At 41.9% G+C, this 21,068-nt stretch overlaps 1 protein-coding gene across 5 annotated transcripts in view; it reads left to right on the top strand.

The window, feature by feature from the left end:
• rab28 (RAB28, member RAS oncogene family) overlaps positions 1-21,068 on the top strand; it is a 175,321-nt gene that overhangs the window by 31,989 nt on the left and 122,264 nt on the right. For all 5 annotated transcript variants that reach the window (XR_005943610.1, XR_005943608.1, XM_041192369.1 and 2 more), the window contains exon 4: positions 4,563-4,692. Coding sequence is in view for 3 of the 5 variants with exons in the window: in XM_041192369.1 (XP_041048303.1) it covers positions 4,563-4,692 (130 nt within the window). In the remaining 2 variants the exon portion in view is untranslated. The remainder of the gene's footprint in view (positions 1-4,562; positions 4,693-21,068) is intronic.

Here is a 21,068-nt window from a genome sequence, read left to right as displayed (position 1 = left end):
GATTCGGATTTTGAATGCTCTGTCTGCAAGTGTGGTGGAGGCAGATTCAATTGAGGCTTTCAAAATAGAATTGAATAATTTTCTGAAGGAAAAAGATTTGCAAAGTTATGGGGAAAAGGTGGGAGTGTGGGACTTGGCCAATTCTTCCAGAAAGCCATGACCAGCTGAATTTTCTCCTATGCTGTAATTATTGTATGATTCTAACAAATAATTACCTGGATTGGTCTGAAAATGAATATTACATTGGTCACTGGCCAGCTCTGTGGCATGTTTCCACTTTACAAAAGTCTTGAAGTATAATTTTGCCATCCTATGCTTTTCCTTCCCTTATTTGTCTTTCCCCTGCTTGTATCTTTTCAATTTGTTTTTTTCCCCTATACTTAATTCCTCCTGCGTGCTATTTTTAAGATTTGAGCATTTCATCTTGTTTATTTCTACCCTTTCTGTTTTTCCTTTGAATACTATTTGCTCGTTTCTTTCCTGATTTAAGTGATTCCTTACTTCTCTGTATCTGATTTTTGTCTGATCTTTGAAAACCAAATTGTGTTATAATAGGTCATCATATTCATGGTCATATTTAATAGTGTATTTTGTAGAAAAAATGCTTAGATCCGTATGTGTATAAAAAAACGAATCATTGAAAATACACTTCATTTTAGTGGGGAAGTTGGGGATAATGTAACTTAATCAACAGACATCGTATCAAAAAAAAATAATTGATTCATCACGAGTCAAGACATTCAGTCACCTTTGAAAACCATGAAACAGAGAATTCACTGAATAGAGCAAACTTGGAATCAGTCAAATACTGTGAATGACTATCTAAGAGGCAGTTAATACTGCCATTCCTAAAGTGCAAAAAATGTTATGTACTACTGTGTATCCCTAATTAAGCATAAATGGACAAAATATACTTTAGGGAGTTGAACATTGCAGCCCTTTTATGAATTATAACGTTTAACTGCCAGAGTCTTTCACTGGTCCACTAGAAAAAAATAGTACTGTATTGATATTTTTTTCTTCTTTTGGACAAACTGGATATTTTTGAACTGCACTCGCAAACAGTATCACAAAAGACCCTTTATCATATGAGAACTGGAAATATGGATGTAGTAGCTTTTATTTAGTGGAAGACTAAACATTCTATTATGATTTTGATAAAAATAGAATTGCTGTTATTAAAATGGTGTGTGTGGCCGTTATTTGTGTTCGGGGGGGTGGGGTGGTGGTTTATGTATTGGGGTGGCGAGTGGAGATGAGATTAGTGGGTGGTGTGGAGGTGGTGGGCTGTGTCTGAGTGGAGGTGTGTGTGAGCAGGGCGGGATGAGACGTCCATGCTTACCTCCCCAGCTTTCATTGGGCCAGCATAATCAGGCAAGTTAAGAGAACATAACTTCTGTTTCACCTCATGAAAACAAATCCATTGCTGTATTTGTATTTCCATTAATACCGTAGAAAATAGGTATGTCATAGTATTTTGTCCACCACCTGATTTTAAATTGCTGAAAATGATTTAAAATAAAACTATATTGAACCAATTATTAGCTTTGTTGTAGTGTCCTCATCCATTTCTTAGGAAAATAAATATATTTTAATATAACCTTTTAAAATGCACCTGCTAGTGCCTTTGCAGCAGAACAAAACACACTTAATTTGAAGAGGCTTTTCAAATGGACTTATGGAAAATTACCATGCTCATTATTTTCATATGGGGGTGTGCCATTTTTGTGGGCAGGCTGGCTTCCAGCGCAATTTTTATAAATGCTTTCTTTTGTGAGCATCTTTGGCAAGAGCCAACATTTATTACCCATCCCTAATTTCCCTTGAATCTGGAAGTGAGCCATCCGTCCATTTTAGTAGCTACATGCACAGCCCTATTAGGAAGGAAGCTTTTAAAAATGTAGCAATGTGCTTTAAGCTAGCCTTTCAGATTGCAAAAACTTGATTCATACTCAACTCAGCCTTAAAATTATTTGATCTTTTGTGCTACTTTGGCTGATTTCAGGCGAATTGCACTGTTAAAACTAGCACAAGCTAGTGGGCACCCTAAGCCATTATATTGATGCAAATTGGCCTATTTTGACATGAAGATAAAGCTTTAAATCAACCTGAATGATTAAAAAAAGTCACTTATAAGTAGGATGCAATTTGTTTGCTTTTAAGATCTGTGAAAATGTGAAATGCCAAATAATGTTACTTGCAATAGCAACTACATTCAAGTATTAAAGAACTCTCATACTTGTTAAGCTTTAGATAAATAAAGCTGTCTTATTGTTTCTGAAGCTCGTATGATTGAATGAATTGTTCTGGGAGCATATTTCTTTGTGGGAACAGCAAAGTAAATTTATCTTTGAAATTTTGGATGGCTCACACAAAATCAACGAGCTAGATGAATCTTCTAAGTAGAACTTGCATATGCATCTTAGCTTAGAAGAAAGCACTATTTTGGGTGATACTATTAATACTTAGCAGTGAAGTTAATGGATTATATAGAAATATCACTGGACTGAGTATTCTTTACTAAAATCTTAGAAGATTGTTAAGTATGTATAGGTGTGGAAGGGGGGTGTGAAGTAGTATTTTTGGGTAGAGTATTCCTCCAACCTACTAAAATTTATTTATTCTTTTGCTTTAAAAAGTCGTCTCTTTTTTGTTTTGAGACAATTGAATGTAATTTCTCTTCCTCCTCCATGGAGGAGTGCCATTGAAAGTCTCCAAATTGATTGGGGGAGCTTGTTAACCTGCAAATATGTACAATTCTGTAAGATCTCATCACACCAAGCATGACGAGATTAAGTCTTGAAATGTTTTGGCTGTCTTTTTTTCAGAGCTAATCAACCACACTGAAAAATATTGAATGCTAAAATACATGTTTAAAGTGGCAATTCACCTCCATTGTATTATGCATCGCAAAGATGTTTAAAATCTAACTGTAGTATGAAACTTGATGCTAAAATCCAACTTTTTATTGTGCAATGAATGGTATGTTACAACCATTATATGTATTTTGTTCTTAAGATACAGTAGACATTAGGTTTTTTAATTTGCATGCTCATATATTATGAAAATGATCTGTATGTATCTCTGGGCCTCTTGTAAGTAAACCAAAGGAAATTTCAGTTTTTTCCCCTCATTTGTGAGGAAATTAGTTTTTTAGTTCATGATCCATAAAGAATATGGAAATTTATTGGTGAAAATTAGGACAAACCTATTGGAGAGGTCCCTATGTATATGTTGCATAATTTACTTGCCTGTTGATCACAATGCCCACATTTTGCAATATAATAAACTGCTAAAACAGTGCCAAATGTTGTAATCTAATAACCTTAAGATCATACCGTGGCTAATCCAACGAAAAGAGTCGTTTATTTAACAGTCTTTGTGAGTACACTGTTATGATGTGGCAGGTGATATGTGCCAGGCGGACCAAATCCACAAGGGAAACTTGGCCATGCTATCACAATGGCTTTGCAATTTGTATTTATTATGAGAAGGCTTATGCACTGAATTCAGAAGAATTGAGTCTACTAACACCTTTAGAGATTTTAAAATCAAGTTAAAACATTTTATTAACAAAAGGAAAAAAATAAACAAACACAAGATTACAGTTATACTGTTACTTAGTCTTAACAGTTCCCAAAATCCTTAATTAAACAAGCTCCCAATTATACCTCTTTAAGGCAACAGGCCAAATAGATTTGAAATTATAAAATCAGTGCAGCAAGGTTACCACAGCACCCACTCAGCAATGGAATTCCAAAGGCTTGTACACTACTTTAGTTTCTAGACATAGCAGACTTCTGCTAAAGTGGCTGGAGGCTTCTCCCCGAGGACTGCTTCTTATGATGTACTTTTCGTTCTTTCACGGCCACGCCCCCACAACCACATGCCCCACATAGTCTTCCATCCTTCTTTATATATGTTTCCTCTTTTTAATTTGTAAATTCCATTGTTGTACAGGTCTTTGTAAATTTACTTTTCCCATAATATAACCATCTTTCATGCTGTCAATATAGCTTCTTTCCTTTTGGAGAAAAATAGACATCATAACCCTTCCCTGTTTCTCTTGTTAGTTGTAAACATCCCACCATCCCTTTGAAACCCAAACACCTTTTCACTTATTTTAAAATGCAAATTTCCTTCAAACCCTACATGCTGCCCTCATCCATGTTTACTCATAAGCATTTCAAATGCCTTTTTACGCTTAACTTCTTTTGATAATTTCAACCTTGCAGTCTATCTGACTCTAATTAAATCAGCCACACAGACAACAATAAACCCACAATGATAATTTGAAAAATATTATAGTTTTGTGACAATACTGACATTCAACATTACAGTAGCAATCATTAACAAAGAATCTGTGTTTTGAAACAAGTGGCCCTGATGATTTTTGAGCAGAATTATCAAATGCCTGATAAAATGGTCTTGGGTTTATTGATAGTGCTAACTTAGCAACTTTATAGGTGCCATTATTATGTTTTGTTTTCTTGCAGCAAAGCTAATGCTCGTGGGACTTGAAATAAATTAAGTGCTGTTTTATTGTTTCCACTCTCCCACAGGGTGTTCTATTGGTATATGACATCACAAACTACCAGAGTTTTGAAAACCTTGAAGATTGGTATGCCGTAGTGAAGAAAGTAAATGAGGAATCCGAACAACAACCTGTAGTTGCTTTAGTTGGAAATAAAAGTAAGTAATTTTTAATTTAAATAGCAAAATTATTTTTATATTGTGTATAATGTTAACATGCAAACCCATTTTAAGACTAAAGCAGTCCACGTCCATGCCCAAATGTAGCAAGACCTGTACAGTCTCTAGGCTTGGGCTGACAAGTGACAAGTAAGACTGGTGCTACACAAGAGCCAGGCAATGACCATCTCCAACAAAAGAGAATGTAACGATTGCCCCTTGACATTTAATGGCATTACCATTGCTGAATCATCCACTATCAATTTCCTGGGGGTTACCATTGACCAGAAACTGAACTGGACTAGCCATATAAATGGACTCGAACTCAAGTTCTGTCGAAGGGTCATGAGGACTCGAAACGTCAACTCTTTTCTTCTCCGCCGATGCTGCCAGACCTGCTGAGTTTTTCCAGGTAATTCTGTTTTTGTTTTTGTTTTGGATTTCCAGCATCCGCAGTTTTTTTGTTTTTATAGCCATATAAATACTGTGGCCACAAGAGCAGGTCTGAGGCTAGGAATCCTGCAGTGAGTAACTCACCTGCTGACTTCCCAGAGCCTGTCTGCCATCTACAAGGCATAAGTCAGGAATGTGATGGGATAGTTTCCACTTGCCTGGATGAGTGCAGCTCCAAAAACACTCAAGAAGCTTGACACCATCTAGGACAAAGCACCCCGCTTGATTGGCACCTCTTCCACAAATGTTCATTCCTTTCACCGCCAACGAACAGTGACAGCAATGTGTACCATCTACAAGATGCACTCCAGAAACTTACCAAGTCTACTTTGGCAGCACCTTCCAAACCCACGACCGCTACCATATAGAAGGACAAGGGCAACAGTTACATGGGAGCACCACCATTTGGAATTTCCCCTTCAAGCCACTTGCCATCCTGACTTGGAAATATATCGCCATTCCTTCACTGTTGCTGGGTCAAAATCCTGGAACTCCCTCCCTAACAGCACTGTGGGTGTACCTATGCCACAGGGACTGCAGTGGTTCAAGAAAGCAGTTCACCACCACCATTTCAAGGGCAGTTATGGATGGGCAATAAATGCTGGCCTAGCCAGTAATGCCCACATCCTGTAAATGTTTTTAAAAAACACTATTACATTATATGAATTGTATCTGATGCCTTTAAATAAATGAAATCCAAAGTCAGGAAATCTTTTATGATTTGGTATGCTTGTTCTATTCTGAGATGATGAAACATTATACTATCCTTAATGCCTCCCATCTACTGATTTCTGAGAATGCCTTTATTTCACATTTCAAAAAAAAATCAAACTATATTTATTTCCTAATATCCTTGACCTTCGAGATCAGGATCATTTCAGCTCCCTTCTAATGATGTCAACAGACCCTGAATCACTACTTTCTTTCGGTGTCTTTTCATCATGCCTACTGTGCAGCGCTGAAATAAAAGCTTTTTCCCCACTTTGACCTGGTTTAAGGTTTTTGAATTAGTACTTATGATCTGTAAACCTACATGTGCTGTACAGCTTAAATTGTTTGCTTCTATATTATTTTGAGGCCTGTGTTCCCTCAGTCCATAGTTTAGTTGTTGGCTATCATAATTTAATCTCTAAAATCTAGAATCATCCTAGTTTTCTCTCACTTTTTCTAATGCATATATATTCTTTTGTGGTAGGGACTGCATACTCCAGAATTAGCTTTACCACCTGATGAAGCCTGAAATCTGATAATTACTTTGGGAAATACTATGCAATTGTCTTTCATATATGATCAACGGATCAAAAACCCTTTCCTTATTGGCCTCTGAATGAATTTGCAAAGTAGGATTCTTTCCTGTTAGACAAATGCTTAATATTGCCTGCTCTAATTATGTTAATCAATATTGATATCCATAATAAAATCCACCTGCTGTGCTGAACTGTGCTATGCATGTGGTCTTTACATTTTGGCTGAATATTTGTTTTTACCAGCTTGAAGATTGTTGGCATTGGAGACTATGGTGCTCTTATTTTTAAAACTCCATATCTGAGTTGGGTACTGTGCTAGACAGTGTGCTGAATTTTCTTCCTCCAATTTTCTCTCCACCTGTCTCAACTCCATTTTCTTGTCTGGCCCCCATAACCCTTGACTCCCTTGTCTATCAAAAATCTATCTAACTCCGCCTTTAATAAACTCAAAGTTTACTGTTTTGTGCCTTGCCAAGTTGCCATATTCCAGTTCTAAACCCAAACAGACCAGCTTGTCAATGCTGCTGTCATGAGGGGATTGTTCTTAGGCAGTCCCTTGGGATCGAGGATGACTTGCTTCCTCTCCACTTTGCTCATTGGACATAGCAGCCATCTCACAGCCCATCAAAGTGCAGACTCTACCACATGCGGGGCAGGTGGTGCTTGAAGGGTCGAGTAGATGAATTGTTTGGCGTCTTGTGTGCTCTCTCCGATGCTTTAATGTCACCTTTGCGTGTTCCTGACAAAATCCCTCTTGATGCTTTCCGAAATAAAACTTTTCCATTTTGGTCGGTCAGAGGCCAGGAACTTCTGTGATTCAGTGGGGATGTTTGATTTCTTCAGGGATGCTTTGAGGACATCCCTAAAGCGTTTCCGCTGTCCTCCTGGGAGCATCCTGTTGTGACTGAGTTCTGAGTAGAACAGTTGCTTTGGGAGTTTAGTGTCAGGCTTACAAACGACATGGTCCCTCCAGTGGAGCTGGTTTTGAGTGATTACTGTCTCAATGCTAGGTATGTTGGTTTGGGAGAGTACGCTGCGGTTGGATTGCTTTTCTTGCCACTGGATGTGGAGGATCTTGTGAGGGTACTGCTTTTTCAGTGCTTTGAGGTGCCTGTAGTAGGTTGTCCAAGACTGCACAGAATGTAGGAAGGCAGCAATCGCTGCCATCCAGTAAATCATCACCTTAGTCTCGGGTTTGAGATCCTGGTCTTTGAGTATTTTTTTCTCAACTAGCCAAGACTCAGCTGGCACATCCGAGGCAGACCGAGGTGGATACAGAAAATTGTCAAAGGTTTTCTTAGATCTACCATTGACCTTACTAGATGGGGGCGATGTATTGTGCTGTGGAAGATGGTTGGTAGCGGACCTTAGTTTTCCAGGTGTTTAGTGAAAAGCCCATTTTCTCTAATGCTTTGGGGAAAGAGATTATAACCAAACCAAATCTATTTGAGCATGAGCTTCTAGCATGGGCCTTGGATAGCTGCAAAGAGCAGAAATCCCAGCTGAGCTTCCCTCCTTCCTCCCACCACCCACCAATCTCTACAACTTCAAGTATTTAAATTGATCCCTTACAAGCACAAGTATTTAACTTTTAAATCATGTATTAAAATTTTGTCTTTGTCGGCCACCTCAATGAAGTGAATATCTTGAGGCTTATGGATCATACAGTTTAAATCAACGTTCCAATAGATCTGAAACTGGGGATCTCTGTATTCTAAGTTTGGATTTATTTTGCTATTGCAGTAACAGTAAGAAAGAACCACCCTTTTCCAACCACAACAAACCGAGTAAAATTATATAAATGTAAATAGAACTGACTTGCCTCAGCTCCTTTTGACTTTTGAATTCCTTCTGAATTACGAAGACTCAGACTGGAAATGGCCCTAGCTCTGTAGTTTGAATATGCCTGTTTTAACAAAAAAGACTCCTTTAAGGTCAGTGGGTCTCAATGATAACAGATGAATTATTAACCTATCAAAAGGAAAGAAACCAAATTATCATAAAGGAATAAGGTACATGGGAACATAAGAAATAGGAGCAGGAGTAAGCCATTTGGCCTCTTGAGCCTGCTCCACCAGTCAATAAGATTATGGCTGACCTTATATGACCTTAACTCCACTTTTCTGCCTGTCCCCCATAACCTTTGACTCCCTTGTTAATTCATGGCTCACTTGTTAACCAAGGTAGCAATAGGGGAGGCACGTTAAGTGGGTTGCCACAGGGAAATGTGTTTGGACTAGTTTGGTTCCAAGCATATATATTAAAAAAAAAAACTTGAATTGTAATATCACTGCTGAATAGTTTAAATTTGTACATAACTTAAGCTGGAAAGGCTATGACTGCTGGAATAGGAGCCCAATCTTAAAGCGAGTTTGGTAAAGTTTGCAGCTGGGCTGACCAGTGGCATTAGCTGGTTTAAAAACGCAAAGCAAATGGATGCTGAATTGTATTTTCAAATTGTGTGAATTCAAGTCCCCGAGATATTGATGAAGCTGTGTTTTGCTTTGGCCAGGCTGCATTTCTAATCACAATGGGGGAGGCGGTGGCTTTGTGGTATTGTCACTGGACCAGTATTCCAGGGACCCAGGGTAGTTCACTGGGGACCCAGGTTCAAATCCCAGCATGGCAGACGGTAAAATTAAATTCAATAAAGCTGATGATGATGACCACGAAACCCTTGCCGATTGTGGTTCACTAATGTCCTTTAGGGAAGGAAATCTGCCGTCCTTACTTGTTCTAGCCTACATGGGAATCCAGACCCACAGCAATGTGGTTAACTCTTAAATGCCCTCTGAACAAGGGCAATTAGAGATGGGCAATAAATGCTGGCCTAGCCAGTGACACCCACGTCCCATGAATGAATTTTTTAAAAAATTGACATAAGGGAACCATTCAAGAGCTAGAATCAGTGTAGAGGAAAGCAATGAGGCTGACTAGTGTCAAAAGGAAGAAGCATGAGGAATAACTATAAATTAGGGTTCTTCAAGCTGAAAGGGGACTTCACAATGCTATGTGACACGTAATTGGACAGAGAAGTTTAAACAATTCAGACATAGTAGAGCAGCAAGACTAAAGGGCTTAAGTTCAGGGATGTAAATGGCAAATATAGGATGGATATCAGGAAATACTACTTTAAGTAGAGGGCAATTAGCTAGAATGTTGAAAAAAAGCAGTGGTTGAGGACGAAACGTTTGAAAAGCAACTAAAAAACAACTATATGGAAAGGTTTGTTATTCAGGAAGGAGGAGGCAAGTTGTATTGAAAAACCTTTAGCTGAACCTATCCTGTAAACTTTAATATCTTTAAGCTTTAAAATCAGAAAAATATGAAACCGTTACGTAAAATACTCTAACCTTTAAGGAGATGGGACCTTGGAGAGCTAGGTAATGCATTGAGTTAGTTCTATGACATTAGCCTTTTTTAAATTCTACTTAATCTGGAGCACTGTTTCTAGTTAAACCATCTCTATAGAGGAAATGGAAAGACAAGTTCAGAACTGATCAATAAAATAATCTGGTTAGCATTGTGGAGAAAAAGAACTCTGGAATTATTCAGGGGAAGTTCGATGGAATGGAGGCAGGCAGTTAACTCTACCTTATCTGGAAGGTTGATATAATGACCCTTAAAATTGATTATAAATTTTCTCCTAGAAATAACATATCACAGAATCTCTCAGTGCAGAAGAGGCTCTTTGGCCCATTGAGTGCACCGACACATGAGAAACACCTGACCTACCTACCTAATCCCATTTACCACCTCTTGGGCCATAGCCTTGAATGTTATGACGTGCCACGTGCTCATCCAGGTACTATTTAAAGGATGTGAGGCAACCCGCCTCTGCCACCCTCCCAGGCAGCACATTCCAGACCGTCACCACCCTCTGGGTAAAAAGACTTTTCCTCACATCCCCCCCCCTAAACCTCCTGCCCTTCACCTTGAACTTGTGTCCCCTCATGACCATCCCTTCAACTAAGGGGAACAGCTGCTCCCTATCCACCCTGTCCATGCCCCTCATAATCTTGTACACCTCGATCAGGTCGCCCCTCAGTCTTCTCTGCTCTAACAAAAACAACCCAAGTCTATCCAACCTCTCTTCATAACTTAAATGTTTCATCCCAGGCAACATCCTGGTGAATCTCCTCTGCACCTCCTCCAGTGCAATCACATCCTTCCTATAATGTGGTGACCAGAACTGCACACAGCACTCCAGCTGTGGCCTCACCAAGGTTCTATACAACTCCAACATGACCTCCCTTTTTTTGTAATCTATCGATTAATAAAGGCAAGTGTCCCATATGCCTTTTTCACCACCCCACTAACATGCCCCTCTGCCTTCAGAGATCAATGGACATACACGCCAAGGTCCCTTTGTTCCTCAGAACTTCCTACTGTCATGCCGTTCATTGAATACTGCCTTGTCAAATTACTCCTTCCAAAGTGTATCATCTCGCACTTTTCAGGGTTAAATTCCATCTGCCACTTATCTGCCCATTTGACCATCCCGTCTATATCTTCCTGTGGCCCAAGACACTCAACCTCACTGTTAACCACCCAGCCAATCTTTGTGTCATCCACAAACTTACTAATCCTACCCCCCACATAGTCATCTATGTCATTTATATAAATGATGAATAATAGGGGACCAGCACAGACCCCTGTGTTATGCCACTGGACACTGGCTTCCAGTCACTAAAGCATCTTCTGTCATCACCCTCTATCTCCTACAACTAAGCCAATTTTGAATCCACCTTATCAAATTATCCTGTATCCCATGTGCATTTGCCTTCTTTATAAATCTCCCATGTGGCTTTGCTGAAATCCATATAAACTACATCAACTACCCTACCCTCATCTACACACCTGGTCACCTCCTCAAACAATTCAATCAAATTTGTTAGGCATGACCTCCCTCTGATAAAGCCATGCTGACTATCCCTGACCACACCTTGCCTCTCCAAGTGGAGATAGATTCTCTCCCTCAGAATTTTCTCCAATAGTTTCCCTACCACTGACATGAAACTCACTGGCCTGTAGTGTCCTGGCTTATCTCTACAACCCTTCTTAAATAGCAGAACCACATTAGCTGTTCTCCAGTCCTCTGTCACCTCTCCCGTGGCCAGAGAGGAATTAAAAATTTGGGTCAGAGCCCCTGCAATCTCCTCTCTTGCCTCCCTCAGCAGCCTGGGACACAAATCATCTGGATCTGGAGATTTGTCCACTTTTAAGCCTGCCAACACCTCCAATACCTTGTCACTCCCTATATCAATTTGCTCAAGAACCTTGCAGTCCCTCTCTCCGAGTTCCATACCTTCATTCTCATTCTCTTTGGTGAAAACTGATGTGAAGCATTTGTTCAACACTCTACCGATGTCCTCTGGCTCCACCCATAGATTGCTGCCTTGGTTCCTAATGGGCCCTACTCTTTCCCTAGTTATCCTCTTCCCCTTGATATACTTATAGAATATCTTGGGATTTTCCCTACTTTTACCAGTCAGAGCTTTCCCATATCCCCTCTTTGCTCTCCGAATTGCTTTCTTAAGCTCCACCCTGCATTTTCTGTACTCCACTAATAGTTCTGCTGATTTGCTCCCTTTGCACTTGCCAGAAGCCTCTCTTTTCCTTCTCATTGTATCCTGAATATCTCTGGTCATCTGGAGAAAGTCATTCCATCAACAAGCCTTCTCCACTATTCAATAACATTGTAGCTGAACTTCGATATCAAGGGCAGAATTTTACATTCGTCGTGCAGGCGCACGCATGACATGCTAGTACTTAAAATGACAAGCGATGATGGGCGTGTCCTGACGTCACCACACAGTGTCGCAATATTTTGCTAGGCGGGCGCAATGAGGACAGAGGCATACCCGCCATTAGTTAACGGCCCAGTTAAGGCCCTTGAGGCACCAATTGTCTGTGATTTAACGCAGCCCGTGCGATATTTCAGGGTGTTGCACAGGTGCAACGGGGCAGACTGGTAGGCCACATTTTCAAAAACCTCATCCATGGGTGGGATAAGAGGGGCGAGTGGGTTTGCTAATGAGAGTTGTTAGCACTTTACTTATAAATTGCTGCTGCTTGCTTGTGTGAACAGGGCAACTTCATTTTGCTTCAGAGCTGCTTTGACAGAAATAAGAGGTTTAGTTCAGGACTCCGGAGGATTCATATCACTTAGGGCCTTCCAGGTATCAGACAGCCTTCCCTTACCCTCGGAATGGGGATTATGGTCTCTGCTGGAGGCACCTCTTCTGAGGAGGAAGAGAGAGCCAGAAGTGGGAGGAGGCCAGGTGTCTCTATTCAGTCTCCAGGGGAGTGACCTGAGAGAGGACAGGCGCAGGCACAAGGTGGGAGGACAGGCGCAGGCACAAGGTGGGAGGACAGGCGCAGGCACAAGGTGGGAGGACAGGCGCAGGCACAAGGTGGGAGGACAGGCGCAGGCACAAGGTGGGAGGACAGGCGCAGGCACAAGGTGGGAGGACAGGCGCAGGCACAAGGGGTGCAGGGCCAACAGAAAGTCCAAGGCGGAAGGGGCCGGAGAAGATGCCACTATCCTGTTGCCAAGGTTTACAGGCGGCGATGCAGCTATCTCACTATGTCTGCGGTGCAGTGCCGAAGGAGACTCCTTCACCTGTCAGCTGATTGGCCCTGAGATCAGCTTCAACGGTGTGGGTAGGCATGCCATGCCAATGGTGCTGAAGGTCTCAGTGGCCCTCAATTTCTATGCCTCCAGCTCTTTCCAGGGGTCGGTGGGTGAGCTTTTTGGAGTCTCCCAATTAGCTGTCTGCAGTTGTGTCAAGCTGGTGACAGATGCTCTGCTCAGGCGTGCATTGACGTTCATTCATTACCACATGGACTAGGCCAGCCTGGCAGAGCGAGCCAGAGGTTTTGCAGTGATTGCTGGCTTCCCCCGCCTCCAGGGTGCAATAGACTGCACTCATGTGGCCTTAAGGTGCCATCAGGCGAGCCCAGTGCCTTCGTCAACAGGAAAGGATTCCACTCCATGAATGTGCAGATAGTGTGTGGCCATAGGATCCAGGTTCTGCAAGTCTGTGCAAAGTACTCAAGCAGCTCCTGTGACACTTACATCCTGAGACACTCCCAGGTGCTGAGGCTTTTCAGTGATACAACACGGCTGGGTGGATGGTTGCTATCCCCTCAACAGGTGGCTCATGACGCCTCTCCACCATCCAAGAACAGAGGCCGAGCAGTGATACAACAGGAGCCACAGCTCCACAAGGGCTGTGGTAGAGAGAACCATCGGTCTTCTCAAGATGTGCTTCCTATGCCTTGACCATTCAGGGGGCGCACTGCAATACCCCCCAGAGCCTGTGTCACTGATAGTGGTTGCATGCCGTGATGTCCACGATCTGGAGCTGGAAAGGTGGGATGCAGTGGAGGAAGAAGATGTCAACACAGCTGCTCTGGCAGCAGACGATGAGTCCAGTAGTGAGGACGAGCATGGTCAGGAGAATGCTAAGGGGATAGCTGCTGACCTGGGCAACCTCCAGGGAAGCAGGGACACTCGGGAGACTTTGATCCAACGCTTTTTCAGCTAACCTACCAAAGAGGAACTACCACCACATGTCAGGGCTGCAGGCTCCATACTCGATACCTGACAGTAACATTTGCTTGGTGAACCACGTGCACTATGTGCCATTTCAATAAAGCTCAATGATAAGTTGCTTATAACATCATGGGCTAACCTGCACCTGCAGAACTAATGAAGCACCCAGAGGCTTGTTGAACACAAACACATTTAATGGTGTGGTGCCTGGCATACCTAAAACAAATTAAACGGAAAGGTGTTCTCCATCACACCTAATTATAATTAACATAAAAGTGGGGGGAAAAATATCACCAGTGATAATCCTGTGTTGTGCTTAAGGTGCTTCAAATTTTTGTTTGCGAGTGCTACATCTAGGTGCTCCCCCCTCGCTGGCACTGGCATTGGAGACAGCCTGTTTACTCTGCTGCCCTGTTGACCTTGATGACCTTGGTGGGCATCCTCTGGCCTGTGGAGTCTGTGCTGGCTCCACCTGGGAAGGAGCAGCCAGTGCCATGGCTGGCATCTCCCCAGTCACTGTAGCCTCATCGGATGCCATGGTCACTGGCAGAGGGGCAGAGCTGCTGCTGCTGTCATCCGGAGCACCTTGAGAAGAGCCCGCAGGGACAACTAGCTGCTGGGCTCCTGGGTGCCCAATCCATCTCCCACACCGACTCACCACCTGAGGTCATTGCTGGTGGGTGAGGGCTTGCCAGTCTGAGTGCATTCCCAGGAGCCCCTGATTCAGATCCTGGAGGAGCCTCTCCACAAGAGTCGCCGCTCTCTCCTTGGAAGAGGCAGTGTGCTTGGCCTTGAGGGTCATTGCATTGGTCATGCTCTGCAAGAACTCCTCCACAATGGAGACCATGGCATGCATTCCCTCATGTACCTCTGCCAGAACCTCCTGCACACCCTGCTGGGCTTCCAGCATGTGCTACCTCAGGGACAACTCCAGAGGCACATCATCAGCAACCGACTGAGTATATTCCTGGTCCCAGCAGTCCTCCGACTGTCAGCGCCCTGGGCACTCTGTGACTCTGCCTGCACCTCAAGTGAGTGTGAAGTGCCCTCACTGCTGTGCACTGAGATGCTATCCGACGACCTAATGTCCGCTGTGGTATCTCTTCGACTGAGAAGGTGTGACGCAGGTGCGTTTCTATGGTTGCTGTCCTCTGGGGTGAGCAGCGGGCCTTCAGGTGAGCCTGAAAGGAAGAACAGGGACATGTCATTAGTTGAAGCCATTACACTGTTACTGTGCATGCCTGGTACCTGGATCAGGGAGCTCTCGTCTTCCCATTATCAATGGGGATTCTATGTTCAAGGCTCACATCAATATAGAGACAACAGTGGAATTGTTGCTATTACAGACATTCTGATCTCAGTGCACTGCACCCTTACTTCCCTGTGGCACCCCAACCTCACTGTGGCTGGTTGACCTAGGCGCATGGTGCCTCTCCAGCTCCAGAGCCTCCTGCTCATATTTACTCGATTAGAAGATGGGGCGGTCCTCCGCCAGTCCGCAACCTTTCTGTATTGTTATGGAATGTCTTCTCCTGAAAGGACAGAGAAGCATTGATTAGTCCACCCTGTATCTGCATTTGCCATTGCAGCCTGGCCAACCCACCTGAGAAATACCTCGCAGGGCTCAGCCGATTCTGGACCTGGAGCCGCAAGACATTCATCCCAAGCAGCCAGGGCTCACCCCCTTGCCCAGATGCTGCCTTATTGACATTTGCCGCTCACACTTTAAGAACTCTGAGGTCCGGAGTGGGTGGTGGTGGGGAGGGGTGGTGTTGTGCTACGTGACCCATACCAACACAGCACTCACCCTTCCCGATCGCAGGAGATCATTGAAGCGCTTATGACACTGCACCCATGTGCGCCTCACCACATCATGGGAGCTCACACTAGATGCCACCTCTTCCCAGAAATTTTTGATGAGATTGGGGGGTTCTCCTCCTCCTGCCTCTGGGAACAAATATATCTTTCTGTGCTGCCACCTCCTCCAGAAGGACAGCGAGACACTCGTCGGAAAAACGCGGGGCAGACTACCCTGTCAACCTGCCCTCCCGCCTGCCATGTTCAACACCGAGGTGTTCCTCTGAGTCAATGGCAGCCTTTGTATAGCTGCCGCGGCTGCTTTTGAATTGGCCGCCAGGTCAATCTTGGACCTGGCAGACATTGAGCTCCCGCCCACCCCTTCTCGCTGATGCCGTGGTTGCGTAGTACATTGGTCGGGCCTTAATTGGCCTATCTACGTAAAATGGCGGTGCGGAGTGGAGCTGATCGTGGGCAGTGGTTGGGTTCCTGATCGCCCCTGCCGAGCTCGCCCAACGACTGGAGAATCCTGGCCCAACTTGAGTTTCCTGCCTTATCCCTATATACCTTGATTCCCTTCGGGCCCAAAAATCTCTTCTTTTTTGAATATATCCATCAACTGAGCATCCACTGCTCTCTGGGGTAGAGAATTCCAAAGCTTCAATCTTCTGAAGAACTTTCTCCTTGTCTCAGTCCTAAATGGTGGATGTCTTATCCTGAGATTTTTAAACCCTTGTTCTAGACTCTTCAGTCAGGGGAAACAGTCTCTTAGCATGTCCCCTTTCGAGTCCTCTTCAGAATTTTATGTTTCGGTGTGAGCACCTCTCGTTCTTCTAAACTCCAGAGAATGTGGACCAATTCTACTCAACCTCTCCTCATAGGACAGCTAATTTTATCACATAGGGCATGGATGGTTGGAGCAATGACTTATTTCACAAAATTTCCATATGGTTAATGGATATATTTTACTTTGTTACCAGTTAGATAGTTGTTACCAATAGCATATTTGAACTAACTTTAATTGAGACATCATTTGCAAAGGAGACACTGAACAATGTTCAGACTTCCGTCAACCATGTGTGACCTCCTTATTTTAAAATCCATCATGATAATTTTTGAGTTTTCTCCTTTACTTTTCCCATAACTGATAATAAGCCAATTGGTCAATAGTTCATTGGACGTGATCTATTTCCCTTAAGTATAGATATAACGTTAGCTATTCATCAGTCCTCTGGCACTGGATCATTTTTTAACAAATGATTAAATACTTGTAATAGTGCCTCTGCTATCTCTTCACTAAATTCTTTCATAATATGTAGATGCAATTCAGCAGGACCAGGGGTGATATGCTCTCTAAGTTTAATTAGTTTATTTAACATTTCTCCTCTGTATTTTAAGTGCAATTATATTATTTCTAGTCTCATCTTCTGATGTCATGTCCACTTGATCTGTCTTCCTGATGAATGCTGAAGCAGAGTAATTATTTAAATTTTCTGCCATTTTGCTGTTGCTGCCTGCGATTTTATCCTGTCCATTCCTTGGTCACCCTTTTCCCATCCCAACCATTTTTTTATTAATATGCCTGTAGAATATTTTACTATTTTGTTTTATACTCTGTAAAAATAAAATTTAATTTTATAGTTCCTTTTTGCTTTCCCAATTGTTTTTCTGACTTCTCTCCTAATCTGCCTTGTCTTGTTCTTCCATGCTGTTCATGTACTTAGTGTGTGTCTCTTTCCTCAATTTTCCCCTCTGCCTTTATTCATCCCTAGTGTCTAATTAGTGTTTAGCTTGTTCTTGTTTTTCAGCACAATATGTTTTCTTGGACTCTGAACACCATTTTGAATATTTTCTATTGCTGTTCTACATCCCTGTTTGTCAGTATTGTTTGTTCTTTTTTTTCCCAAGATCTGCTGTCAGCCCCTCAAAATCAACTTTTCTCCAGTTTATTATCCTGGTCATTGTTATGCTTATAACGTTCTCAATTATTATTTTAAACCATATTATATCATGTTCACAATTGCCTAGATGTTTCTCTATTTTTCCTCCTCTTATCTGCTGTGGTTCATTCCACATTACCAAATCCACCAGTGTATCCTCCCATGTTGGGCTTCTTCCACACTGTTAGAAAGGAGTCCTGTACACATTGCATTGTGGGAACTCTGTTCCCTTATCCATGTTACCTACCTCTTCTGGTAAATTAATTTCAGAATAGTTGGAATCCCCATGGATATTATTTTTTGCTTTTTTTAAACTAATTTCCCTAAAGTGTTTTTTAAATCATTTATGAGACGTGGGTGTTACTGGCTAGGCCAGTGTTTATTGCCCATCCCTAATTGCCCTTGAGAAGGTGGTGGTGAGCTGCCTTTTTGAACAACTGCAGTCTCTGTGGTGTAGATGCGTCTACAGTGGTACAAATAGTGTTAAATGGTTTAGATCCGATTACAGAGACTTGGTTACAAGGTGACTGAGGTTTGGAAATTCCAGTGTACACCACATTTTCAAAAGACAGGCAGATGGAAAAGGAGGAGGGGTAGCCATGATAATAAAGGATGACATAAGGACATTAGTGAGAATGGATCTTGGCTCAGAAAATCAGGAAGTGGAATCTGTGTGGGTGGAGATTAGGAATAGTGAGGGTCTGAAAACACTGGTTGGAGTAGTTTATAGGCCCTCCAAAAGTGGTTATACTGTTTGACAGAGCATTAAACAAATTATTGGAGCTTATAACAAAGACAATGTAATAGCTGTGAAGGACTTTAATCTTCATATAGACTGGACATTTCAAATTGGTAAAGATGGTCTGGAAGATGAGTTTGTAGGCTGCTTTTGTGACAGTTTTCTAGAGCAATATGTTGTGGAAGCAACTAGGGATAAAAGCCATTTTAGATCTAGTACTGTGCAACGAGACAGAGTTAATTAGTAATATCACAGTGAAAGGTCCACAATGAAATAGTGATCATGATGCAAATGAATTCCAGATAAGAATCTTAAGCATAAACCAAACCAATTACTTAGGTATGAGGCGAGAGCAGGCTAAGGTTGATTGTATAAATAGACTAAAAGGTAAGGTGGCAAATAAACAGTGAACCATAAACAGTGGTAAAGAAACAATTTAAAATGTTCAACAAAAAGTCATTCCATTGATAAACAAAAAAACTCAGCGAGAAAGATCCATCCCATGGCCTGCTCAGGAAGTTAAGCATAATATTAGATTAAAAGAAGGGGCTTATAATGTTGTAAAGAATAATAGCAAGTCTGAGGATTAGGAGTGTTTTAGAAATCAATAAATGGCCACCAAAAAATTGATGAAAAGTGAAAAAATGGAATATAAGGTTAAACTATCCAGGAATATAAAAACAGATTATAAGTATATAAAAGAGAGAGTAGCTAAAGTAAAGGTTGGTCCCTTAGAAGAAGAGATGAGAGAAATTATCATTTGAGAATGAGGAAACGGCAGAGACGTTGAGCAAATATTTTGTCTGCCTTCACAGTAGAATACATAAGTTATGTACCAGAAATAGAATGTAACCTAGGTGCAAATAAGACTGAGGAAATTAAGGTAATTGATATCAGCAGAGAAAAAGTACTGGAGAAACTTGAGGGACTAAAATTTGACAAAACCCAATGACCAAATAGCCTAAGTCCTAGTATTCTAAATAAGGTAGCTGCAGAGATGGTGGATGTGCTAGCTATGATTTTCCAAAATTCCCTAGATTCGGGAAGGGTCCTAGCCGTTTGGAAATTAGCAAATGTAACACTATTATCCAAGAAAGGAAGGACAGAGAAAAGAGGGAACTACAGGCAGTTAGCCTGACATCAGTCATCAGGAAAGTGTTGGAATCTATTATTAAGGAAGTCTTAACAATGCACTTAGAAAAACATAGTCAAGAGGGTATCACAAAAGGGAAATCCTGTTTGACAAATTTATTACTGTTTTGGAAGGTATAACTTGCAGGGTAGATAAAAGAGAACCAATAGATGTGGTAATCAGATTAGTAAATGCTCGGCTTTCCAAAAAGCATTCGAGAAGGTGCCACAAAAGGTTAAGTAACAATATAAAGGCTTATGGTGTTGGGGCTTAAATGTTAGTATGGTTAGAGGATTGGTTAATGGACAGGAAGCAGAGAGTAGGGATAATCCCTTCGGTGGGGAGATGGTGGTGATGTCACTGGATTAATAATTTAGAGGCCTGGGGTATTGCTATGGGGACACAGATTCAAATCCCATCACAGCAGCTCGTAGAATTTGTATTCAATTAATTAAATCTAGAATTGAAAGCTAGTGTCAGTAATTGTGACCATGACAACAATCATCGATTGTCATAAAAACCTATCTGGTTCACTAATATCTTTTAGGGAAGGAAATCTGCCATATATGTGACTCCAGACCTACATCACTCTTGACTGCCCTCTGAAATGGCTGAGAAAGCCACTCAGTTCAAGAGCAACTAGGGATGAGCAATGAATGCTGTCCTTACCAGTGATGCCCAATAAAAAAAATAATAATTTCAAGTTGGCAGGCTGTGACTCGTGGACTGCCACAAGGGTCAGCGCTGGGGCTTCGGCTATTTACAATCTATGTTATTGACTTAGAAACATTGTTCTCTGTATCTTTGTCTAAGTATGCTGACAATACAAAGCTAGCTCGGAATGCAAGCTGTGAGGAGGCACACAGAGCCTGCAAAGCAATATAGGCAGACTCGGTGAGTGGGCAACAAGGTGGACAGATGGAGTATAATGTGGGGAAGTGTGAGGTTAGTCACTTTGGTCATGAGAATTAGAAAAACAATATTTTTTTAAATATGTGAAACTAAAATGTTGATGTTCAGAGAGACTTGGGTATACTCACATGAGGAACACAAAAAGATAGCATACAGGTACAGCCAGCAATTAGGAAAGCAAGTGGTATATTGACCTTTATTGCAAGGGGATTGGGTTACAAGAATAAAGATATCTTGATACAATTGTATGGGGTTTTGGTGGGACCACGTCTGGAATACTATGTGCAGTTTTGGTCTCCATATTTAAGAAAGGATATAATTTCATTGGAGGCCGTACAGCAAAGGTTCACTACATTGGTCCCTGGGATGATAGGGTTGCCCTATAATGAGAAGCTGAGTAAATTAGGTCTATATTCTTTGGATTTTAGGTGAATGAGAAGTAATCTCATTGAAACATTCAAGAGTTTGTAGGGGCTTGACTACAAAACTATTAAGCTGGAACATTTGGAGGAAAGAGCATTAATAGCTATGTCTTGGGTGATTTTTTATTTTTAAATTTACTAAAGCATTCACTATTTATCCCAATCTAACAAGA

Source organism: Carcharodon carcharias, chromosome 1 (assembly GCF_017639515.1).
Source record: "Carcharodon carcharias isolate sCarCar2 chromosome 1, sCarCar2.pri, whole genome shotgun sequence".
In the NCBI taxonomy this organism is placed as follows: Eukaryota; Metazoa; Chordata; class Chondrichthyes; order Lamniformes; family Lamnidae; genus Carcharodon; species Carcharodon carcharias.
The sequence above is the reverse complement of the archived record's forward strand: the minus strand, read 5'-3'. Positions and strand labels throughout refer to the sequence as shown.